This window comes from Colossoma macropomum, unplaced genomic scaffold (assembly GCF_904425465.1).
Source record: "Colossoma macropomum unplaced genomic scaffold, Colossoma_macropomum, whole genome shotgun sequence".
NCBI lineage: Eukaryota > Metazoa > Chordata > Actinopteri > Characiformes > Serrasalmidae > Colossoma > Colossoma macropomum.
This window is the reverse complement of record NW_023495007.1, coordinates 1345585-1357037: the sequence shown is the minus strand read 5'-3', so window position 1 is coordinate 1357037 and position 11453 is coordinate 1345585. Positions and strand designations below refer to the sequence as shown.

The 11453-nt window shown below is 37.8% G+C and overlaps 2 protein-coding genes across 2 annotated transcripts; both read right to left on the bottom strand.

Annotated features, from left to right (window-relative positions):
- Positions 1 to 4486: 4486 nt before the first annotated feature.
- On the bottom strand, positions 4487 to 5479 carry LOC118800897 (olfactory receptor 1468-like). Its single transcript, XM_036561059.1, has one exon. It carries the CDS (start codon positions 5477 to 5479, stop codon positions 4487 to 4489), a length of 993 nt encoding a protein of 330 aa, XP_036416952.1.
- Positions 5480 to 8347: 2868 nt separating this feature from the next.
- On the bottom strand, positions 8348 to 9340 carry LOC118800822 (olfactory receptor 1468-like). The gene has a single exon (XM_036560965.1). The coding sequence runs from the start codon at positions 9338 to 9340 to the stop codon at positions 8348 to 8350; it is 993 nt and encodes a 330-aa protein (XP_036416858.1).
- Between the last annotated feature and the right edge of the window lie 2113 nt (positions 9341 to 11453).

The following is an 11453-nucleotide window of genomic DNA, read 5'->3' as shown; positions in this document are numbered from 1 at the left end:
GGTGGGCCTGAGGCCCCTAGCTAACAGAGTGAATGCGGTGGGCCAGAGGCCCCTAGCTAACAGAGTGAATGCGGTGGGCCCTGTGGCCCCAAGCTTACAGAGTGAATGCTGTGGGCCCTGTGACCTGATGTGTGAATGCAATGGGCCCATGGCCTGAACCTGATGTGTGAATGCAATGGGCCCGTGGTCCTAACCTGATGTGTTAATGCATTGGAACCATGGTCCCAAACTGACGAGTGGATGCAATGGGCCTGTGGCCCCTAGTCGATGAGTGAATGTTTGGGCCCATGGCCACTAGTCGACAGAGTGAATGCAACGGTCCCTGCGGCCCTGTCTAATGACTGAAAGCAATGAGGCTGAGGCTCAGGCTAATATGAGCAGTCACTCTTCACACTGACCGTGTGCATGTTGGGCATGAGCTCCACGAGCACTCCCCAAGCTTCAAAAACAATAGGTCTGAGGACCAAAAATTATGCAAGTACCAGTCACTCTGTACAGCATCAGTTTATACATGAGTCCTAGTTCGCAAATCTAGTCAATCTGTTGCCTGCCCTTCAACCAACTGCTCCATGAAATCCTCTGTGCGAACGTTTTGACTCCATCCTGTTAATAATATTATAATAATAATAATTATTATTATGTTTATTTTCAGACTACTCGTTTCAGCTAAAGAGCTTCTCAGTTTATTTCTCTATATTCTTTGGGGGTAGGCTCCGCCTCTGCCGTCTATATCCAGCAGGATCAGCAAGAGTCTCAACGCTCCAAGACATATGCCAAAAACTCTTGAATTTCTACTGAATTGTCATCTTTCAGAAACTGGAGTTAGATTGAAGCTTTGACATTTATTGAGTGGTGGATTTAAAAATTGTGCACTGCTCTCATTTATTTGGTGTACGTGTAAGCAAATTGAACTTTGATTGTTTGAAATAATGCAGCAGGATGCTGTGGCATTAACGTTGAACCAGCAAATAGCTATGTCGTCATGTCATCCCACTGAATGGTTCTTTGGCCCCGAGTACAGTTAGCTAATCGTGTCAAAGCATTCTTAAGCGTTTTTAAGCATGTTGAACCAAGTGGAAAAGCTACTGGAACCATTTACCCTCCATGCTTTGAACCGTTCGGCCCTACAGTGTAAAAGAGGCCTATTACACCCAAATTGTGCAGTGGGCCCTCGCACACATGCACACACAATCTCACTCACATGCTCTAAGCTGGCATTTAAAGCCTAGTTGGGTTCTGTCAAAGCTAGCGTCATGGCCCAAAAAAATAGCAATAGGTCCCCTCACTTTCAAGAGCAAACTAAACAGGTTAACAGCAGATACAACTTACTGCATTACTGAACTCTCTGTCTCTTAACATGTTTTTTTCAGTCTCTCCTTCCCTTTCTCTCTCTGGCAGCAGCGTCACGTGGACAGGGTAGCTTCAAGTGACTTGAATAGCTAGCTAAGGCGGCTATACGGTGTACATTTTAGGATATCCTCAAACCTCAGCATCAGTACTCGAGCATCAAACAGTATGGCATCATTCCTCAGACTAAATGACTTTGACTCTTGGAAAAAATCATCATGATGTCTCAGATCTCATGTAATTCAATCCATCAGTCCAAACAACCTTAGAAAGAAGTGGTATCAGACCAAACAGCCACAGAAAAAAAGGTGCCAGATCAAACAGACTCAGAAAAAAATATCAGACCAAATGCGAGCTTGGTCAAGCATTTACTGGTTCATATAACTTAGAAAACTACTGTGTATTCTCGATATAAAAGCCAGTATAACATTGTTTTGTGGGTAAATTAAATCAGATATGGCTCACCTCTCTTCACAGCATGTCTACCACAAACAAGAGGCTGCACTGTCAGCTGTTGTTAACTGTGTGGATGGTATGCTACTTTTAAGGATTCAGGCAATTCTGTCTGACAGTGTTTGATCTGATACCTGTTTGTCTGGGGCCTTTTGGTCTAATTGCTTTTTGTCTGAGGCCACTTGGTCCAACAGCTTTTTGTCTGATTCTGTTTGGTCCGACAGGTTGTTGTCTGATGCTGAGGTCTGAGGATGTCCAGAAATGGACACCATAAGGATAATGGTGCAGACTCCCATGGTACCAGTGGAAGCTTGGGCTTGCCGGTCGCCCAAACTGCTAACTGCTTATGGCCAACAGTTGAGTGAGGTCTTGAGCTTGGTCAGACAGGATGCGGCTTGGTTGAGCTACCTATACAGTCCAATATTAGCTACTGCAATGAGGCTGGCTGTTAGCCTGAGCTATGGAGGCTACAGAGCAGTTCAATGAGTGTCAAACTTGCTGGCTATTGTGTTATGAGAACAAGTAATTACAAGACATTACTGTGACATTACTTGTTTCATAGTATCACTGTTGTTTTCATGATATTGGGCTGATAACATGACTGCAAAAAATGCAGTTGTTCCGCTGGCCAAAGAATCAAACCTTCTTGCTCTTGTACTTTTTACTCTCGCTCTCTCGTCCCCTTTTCCCACTCCCATCTTCCTGCAAAGCAACTGACAGTAAGTTTAGGTAATAAAATGAAACTAAATATATGAACATTTTAAAGGAACAAAACCTTTGTCACTGATTATTTAGCAGAGCTACATCTAACCAAAAGAACTGATAGAAAAGAAAAATTATAGAAAAAATAGAAAAAGTATTGAACTAATGACATATTCATCAGGAACTAACATTAAACTAAGCTGCTAACTACTACATCCTCAGAGCTGTCACTCCAACTGTTCGACTCTCTGACACTGGATTTAAATGTTCATTGCATCTAAGGTTTTCGCACTCGCTCATCTAATAACGGTTTCTCCGACCATTGGATTTCCCAACAGAACATTACCCAGAGCATCAAACTCTAGTCACCAGCTTTTCTTCTTCCCACTGTGCTCTCTGGTGCCAGCACTTTCCCGGATAAACTGTGTACACATACCCTAGACGTCCATGTGATGTAAAAAAATACACGCTCATCGGTCCAAGAGATGTGGGTGTGATAGACCGCAGGCCAGACAGACATAGAGAATAGAGCTTGTTGACATATGAATGGATGTGGCTGGGCTGTGCTCTAGCTCAGTGCATCTTTGCAACTAGCTTGACCATTTAAGCCATGTCACATGCCAGGCCACCGGGAAATCTCCAGGTCCTCCTGATGGGCATTATGGACATGGCATCCAGTAATGTTCAAATGCATAAAATGCTGCCTGCCAGGCACCCACTTTTTGCAAAAAAACTGAAAGCAATATAGATTTAACTGTTGTTGCTGTCAATTTCCCATAATGGGATGTGGTTTCAAAGGTCACATCAATCATTTTGCCAGGGGTAAAATCAAAGGTTTTCATAAATTGGCAATTTATTGGCAATTATTGTTACTCAGGTGACACCAATCTACAGCACTTATCAATCTGAATTCTATACTGCATGTGCCTGTGCATCCAGGCAGCGTAACAGTGTAACATGTAGTATATTATACAGTTGTAAACAAAAAACAGAGAACTGCAATTCTACATGCTGATCCATTTTACTATAGACTAATATGCTACACTAATCTAAAGATTTAAAGAGTCCAAATACTATAATTCATTTTTACATGACCATTTATCAACCTCTCTTACTTACAATTAAACACAACATTTTTATTTATATGCAACTGAGACAGACATATGTAAATTATCTCTGTTCAGATTGGCTGCCCCATATTGTACTTTATTCAGAATAGTCTGAGCTAAAACATTCCTTATAACTTCAGTGGGAACTGGTGAGGCTTACCTGCAGTAGGCTGATTAGACGGACATATGTAAACGCACTGGTTTTCATGACATCACAAAAACAACAAAATCTAAAGGGGCTGTTTTTTGCAGCAGTTTGCATAATGTCGCTGTCCAAAATGAAACAAGTATCTCCAGAATAAAGAGGGCAAAAACCTTAACTTTCTTTGTAAGTTAGTGCAACGTGATTTTATTCCAAGCACTTCTGAAGCCTTTTTGTTGGTCCATTCTTCATAAAATTTTCACACAATATAAAGGGCAGCTACTGAGCTCAAATTATGTAATCAATTTAGCAAAAAAAATGAGATATTTATTAATTAATTAATTTGTTTGTTTGTTTGTTTGTTTATTGATTTTTATACAGCAAGGATACATGGGCTGTATGGACTGGGCAGTGAATTTTGAAACTAATTATTAACAAAGAAGTCAACAGTCAAAAGGAAACCTTATACACACACACACACACACACACACATATATATATATATATATATACAGGCACTTACTTAAATGCTAATAGAATTACATTTTCTAACTTTACATAAAATCATCAACATCAAACTACAATCTTGGGCCTACTATACTAAAAATTAATTAAGAAATTTTAATGGCAGCCGTAAAAGAGGAACTTGAGTTGTTTGGTAAAAAAAGGTCAAAAAACAATGGACAACTATCTGCATTATGTCAGTAAGCCCAAATACCAATATTATATCATTTTAATTCTTTGTAATGCTTTTCACAGGATCTTCAATTGCAAAGTTCACCTTGATTCGTTTGTAGAGTACTTTAATAGACTGCAGTACCTCCTCTGTCTTCAGAGTATATATGATGGGGTTTAACATAGGTGGTATTGCTTGTGCTAAGACTGAGCTGAATATTCTAGTATTTGTATGTACAGTTGTTGTAAGAGTCAACATATAAATGCTAAAGATTGGTACATAAAACATGCCTACTAAAATTAGATGGGAAGTGCAGGTTTTCATAGCTTTCATTCGTTCAGCACCATGTGAGATCTTAAGCAATGCAACACCAATACAAACATATGAGAAAGCTATGAGTGCTAATGGAATGCAAAGAACTAAACAAATATATGTATTGGCCATCATGTAGTTAGGAGAATTATCATTACATGATAGTTTAATGACAGGGCCATGATCACAGAAATAACTGCCAACTGTTGTAGATGCACAGAAAGACAATCTGGTAACCAGAGATACAAGAATGGTAATAATAAATACAGCGAAAAGCCACATAACACCAATGATCAGAGTCATTGTGGTTTTGGTGACAATAGCATGATACCTCAGAGGAAAACATATAGCAATTACTCTGTCAAAGCATAAAGCAAGCAGAGTAAAGGACTGCAGGCTCATAAAGAGAAAAACAAAAAACATGCTTGCCAGACAGTCTTCAAAAGATATGTACTGGTTCTCAGGCAGAAACATGTCTGCATACTTGGGAATAAGAGCAGAGTTTCCACACATATCAGACAAGGCCAAGTTGAAGACAGCTACATACTTTGCTGTGTGCAAAGTGCGTGCCAGGTATATAGTACCCATTATAAAAGAATTCCCTAAAATAGTCACAACATACACAAAACACAAAAACATATAGTAATATTTTGCATGCGGCATGTCGTACAATCCACTGATGTAAAATGTGGAGGGGCGAATGAATGTAGCATTCTCGAGGGGCACCATGGTTGTCATGTCAGGAGACTGGTTTTAATCAAATGTAAGAAAGGATAGTTATAGGGCCTTCAAACAGTTCATCACACTACAAATCCTCGAAACATAAATGGTAATGAAATGATTAAGAGAATTGTACCATCTAAAATAAATCAATAGCAACTGATATGAAACTCATCTGAAACAAGAGTACAGGATGTTAAAAACTGATCTACAGTGGTTTGATACAATACCTTCTGCAGTAGGACAAAAGCTTTTGGAGCAGAATTTCAAGAGAGATGAAACACATTTATAACTGACCTACATTTACATCATGCTCAAAAGCACACCTCCAAAACGCAAATCTCTATAGGCAAGTTGTACAGTATAGTAAACTGGAAACATGTTTGCAGTGAATAAAAATGCAAATGTGAATTCTCTCATAGAAAAAAATTTGTATAATAAATGATAAATCAGGACAGAAAGCAGGATTGTCATGGTTGTATCTGCAATGTAACTCATGCTTCCTACTTCAGTAGTGTTCGGCAGAAGAAAGGCACCCAGTCATGTCTGAACTGACTGTTTGCATAAAATGCTCCTTGCCATACGCCCATGTTTATGCAATATTTAAAGGCAGCACAATACTTTTTTTGTGCATTTCACATAATCCTTCCAGAGAAAAAAAAATCAATGGAGAGAGTACAGTTTTGTTAGTTGTTATGTTAGACAAAATGTTCTTCATGACCTAAAGGTCAAATGTCACATCATTCATTTTACTATGGTTTAGATTAAAGGTTATGACACATACAGTTTCAATCTGAACCCAGGAATGTCGACAAAAATCGAATTTTTCCATTGTGGGTATAACAATTCTATAGATTATATGTTATTATCAATCACACTTTTAGTGACAGATATAGTAATGAAACTTTAGGACCTTATAGTCTTTCAGAGAATGCCCAATGATGTCTAAAGGACTAAAAAATACAAGTGTGGTATTTTTTATCTCATGGAATCATCATACTTGTTGTCACAAATGATCTTTTTGATTGAGAAAACACATGAATAGAAATATAATTCAAGCCTTGATAGCTACTCTGATGACACCAATCAATAATAAGTGCTAACCAATCTGAGTTCTGTTCTACATTGTGGTAGAAAACACAGATAGCTGCAATTCCCCATGCATATCCACTTTACCATGGCCAACGAGGGCTTGGATGCATCATAGCTACTGTGGCAGGAGATTTAACCCTTGTGTGGTGTTTGGGTCTGTGGGACCCATTTTCACTGTTTACCAAAAGAAAAAAATGATGTGATTTATTATTATTTCTACCCCAGATTCCTTGACCTTTGCTAATTTTCTGTGAAGAACATATAAAATAACACATTTTCACTGACTTCACGCTGTACACCCCTTACACATTTATATTACACGTGATGTTGGGGTGAACCCGCGGGGAATAAAAGTGTGGAGGTGCTGTGTCCCTTCACTCTGTTCTTCTCCTACATGGCTTGCTGTTAGTGTGTGTGTGTGTGTGTGTGTGTGCATGTGTTTGTATATGTATTCATGTGTGTGAGGGTGGACAACATGGCCAGGCTGCTGACTGGCTACAGCTGCAAAAGAAGAACCTTTGCTGGCCACTTGGGATATTTTATACATCTGGTGCTTTTACATAAATTGTTATGGCTGTTTTGATTAAAAAAAAAAACAATAATGCAGTGGGTCCAGCAGACCCACTGAGTAGCAAAAACATGAACACCACACAAGGGTTAAAAGAGTTGAAGGGGACACATGTATTTCCTGTAAGAAATTATGTTCGATAGGGCTTGTCTTGCCCCTCATGTTTCTTTAAGTACAGGGGCAGACTGTGACTATTAGAGCTAGGCCTTTAGTTTAAGTGGGTTAAAATGCAGAGGTGAAATTTCCCCATTGTGGGACTAATGAGGGTCACTTAATTTCATTTCATTTAAAAAAGTCATCAATGTCACAAATGTGAAAAAAATTGATCAAACGTCCTGTTCTAGTCAAATAAACACTCCCACTCATACTTTCACTATCACAGCTGATTTTTCACATACAGTCATCTGTGATGGACAGGACAGTGTAAAGCAGTAATGTAACATCACATATTACTAAAACTGATTATGTGTGTTGGTAACCGATTCAGATCTCTTTTTGTTAACAACTCTCTGTAAGATAACTGGACATAAGTCTGTCTATATTAGAGTAAGCTGACCATTTTTGAATATAGCTAGTAGCTCCACTAAGGACCCATATCCTACATTCTTCTTGTACTTTATCTTTTGCCTTGAGATACACTGATTGCATTTGTGCAATTTTATTTCTTGAAAACAGTCAAAATTCATTTTTATTTTCCAACCTTTCTTAATAATGTAAAATTAAACAGGCTACTTTTGTTATCATGCCTTTAGAACTGATATATGCAAAATGAGACCTGGGTGACATGGTCAGATTTGTTATCAATATAAATTTTATAAATATTTCTGTTTTGATCAATCTTGTTCATTATCATGATGTAACACTGTCACAGTTTTTTAAATAATATCCTTTGAAAAAAACTTGCAGAGTGAATACAGCAAATGTTCATTATTATTTAAAACAAAATATTTATTATCAGAACATAATATACTATGTTTTATATATATATATATATATATATATATATATATATATATATATATATATATATATACATAGGCACTTACTTAAATGTTAATGGAACAAAATTTTCTAACCTAACACAAAACACAAAACCATTAACTCTCAGTACATCAACTTACAATCTACTTTAATAACAATTAAAAATGTTGTTTGGTAAAATCAGAAAAACAGTGGACAGCTATCTGCATTATGTCAGTAAGTCCAAATACCAAAACTATATAATTTTAATTCTTTGCTATGCTTTTCACAGGATCTTCTATTGCAAAGTTCACCTTGATTCGTTTGTAGAGTACTTTAATAGACTGCAATACCTCCTCTGTCTTCAGAGTATATATGATGGGGTTTAACATGGGTGGTATTGCTTGTGCTAAGACTGAGTTGAATATTCTAGTATTTGTATGTACAGTTGTTGTAAGAGTCAACATATAAATGCTAAAGATTGGTACATAAAACATGCCTACTAAAATTAGATGGGAAGTGCAAGTTTTCATAGCTTTCATTCGTTCAGCACCATGTGAGATCTTAAGCAATGCAACACCAATACAAACATATGAGAAAGCTATGAGCGCTAATGGAATGCAAAGAACTAAAATAATATAGGTATCGGCCATCATGTAATTAGGAGTATTATCATTACAGGATAGTTTGATGACAGGGCCATGATCACAGAAATAACTGCCAACTGTTGTAGATGCACAGAAGGACAATCTGGTAACCAGAGATACAAGAATGGTAATAATAAATACAGCGAAAAGCCACATAACACCAATGATCAGAGTCATTGTGGTTTTGGTGACAATAGCATGATACCTCAGAGGAAAACATATAGCAATTACTCTGTCAAAGCATAAAGCAAGCAGAGTAAAGGACTGCAGGCTCATGAAGAGAAAAACAAAAAACATGCTTGCCAGACAGTCTTCAAAAGATATGTACTGGTTCTCAGGCAGAAACAAGTCTACATACTTGGGAATAAGAGCAGAGCTTCCACACATATCAGACAAGGCCAAGTTAAAGACAGCTATGTACTTAGCTGTGTGCAGAGTACGTGCCAGGTATATAGTGCCCATTATAAAAGAATTCCCTAAAATAGTCACAACGTATACAAAACACAAAAACATATAGTAATACTTTGAATGTGGCATGTTTTGCAATCCACTGATGTAAAATGCATGGGGGCGAATGAATGTAGCATTCTCGAGGGGCACCGCGGTTGTCATGTCAGGAGACTGGTTTTCAAAGAAAAGGAAGGATAGTTATAGGGCCTTCAAACAGTTCATCACACTACAAATCCTCACACCATAAATGAATTTAAAAATGATTAAGAGAAAATTGTATCATACAAAATAAATCAATAGCAACTGATATGAAACTCAAATGAAATGAGAACAGGATGTTAAAAACTGATCTACAGTGGTTTGATACAATACCTTCTGCAGTAGGACAAAACCTTCTGAAGCCAAATTTCAAGAGAGATCAAACACATTTATAACTTACCTACATTTACGTCATGCTCAAAAGCACACCTCCATTTAAACACAAATCTCTATAGGCAAGGCTGTATACTAAACTGGAACATATTTGCAGCAAATCCATGAGGACAGTTTTGACTGGACCTATATACATTTAAATTTTGATTACCCTGCCTGCTTACCATAAAAAAAGCAATCTGTTTCCTGTGTCATGAAAACGCTCTTAAGACATAAAGATCCCAAACATTTAAGAAGTATAAAAGTACCAAGACTCTTAGTACGAAGTTCTGAATTGTTAACATATTGCACCTAACCCATTAGAATGTGTGTATCATTGGAAAACTAGAATGCATGTTGCAATAAATATCTTTCTTTATTCTCTATTAGGTGTGACACTGAGGTAGGTTAAAAAAAAACAAAGATCTATATATTGTAAATCTTCTTACTTTACACTCAGCAGTTGTGCTGCAGTTTTTTGTTTTGTTTTGTTTTTTTTTGCCAGGAAGACTAATCTGTCCACTGCCTCTGGCTTTGTCATGGATAAGTGATGGTAAGCTTATGCATGTCACAATGTGCTAAAAACATGTTTTGATGGAATATGTAGCAGGTATTCAGAGATAATACTTAGCGAAGGGGCTCACTTTTGGAAATGTTGTGGACTGAATCTTCCACCATTCCAAAGAACTGGTCTCACTGTCAGCATCAGGAGCTAACAGGTAATTTATTCAATTCAGCTTCAACAAGTTCCTGTTCTGTGAGGCCAGCTGCTGTGACTGAATGACAGTCTTCAGGCTTAACATAGGACACACTATCATATGTGTCTCCAGAGAAAGCATCTGTGAAGCGCTCTAATGGATTCACAGCCTTGTGGACAGACTGTAGGATGTCCACTTTTTGCCAGGTAGGAACAAGGTGCCATGTTTTAGTTTTTTTTTTAATCGGTAGACAGAACTTTTACAACAGCCTTCTCTTGCTCCAGTATTATCCCATATAATTATATATTATATCTGACCACCTTCATACACACATCCTATGGCTCTTTGAAATGTCCTGTCTCTCCCACCTCTTTCTACAGGAAAAAAAACAATATATTTCTATTTTTAGTTGTGAATGTATTTATTTAGTCATTAACAAACTTTGACTCATGAATATAATATCATTATTGTACTCAATGTCCAAAATAGACCTTTTGGTTCTCTTTAAGTCCCCAAGATTTGGTTGCATCCTCACCTGGGAGATGAATTCTGCAGTGTGGTCCTTAGGGATGAACATGGTTTGCAAACATCTGTTTTGCAAATTCCACTCCTCATCAGTGTCATACACAGTAAGGCATCATGTTTCAATGTCCAACTTGACCACATATTAGTGTGTCCAAACTTCCAGTTCTGCTCAACATTTATAATGGTAGTGCAGTCTGTGAGTAATTGGTGTAGCATTTCCTGACTTTGTCAGCCCTTGATGGTGGAATATTTTGGATTTTGGGCTTAACTGCGCTTGGTCAGACTTAAAATATCTGGACCACTTTCATATAATGTAAGCGATCTGGCCTTTTTTGGAACAATGTTATTGAGAGCAGATGGCTCAGCTGCATTTTCACTTTTGCTCTCATGCCTCCAACTGGGCGTGCAATTTGGCATGCAGCCTGATTGGTGACTGTGCTGAATTCACACTAACCCTACATTCTGCATGATCATGCTGCTTCCATTGGCTATTTTGGCACTAGTTAGATGGGAGAATAGAAATGAAAGTTTATCAAATTCTAATGCCCAAAGCTTACTTGCTACCCTGTACTGAAAAAGTAGTTTGGGCTAAAACACTACTTGTAACTTCAGTGTAAACGTATTATAAAAATACTCAAGTA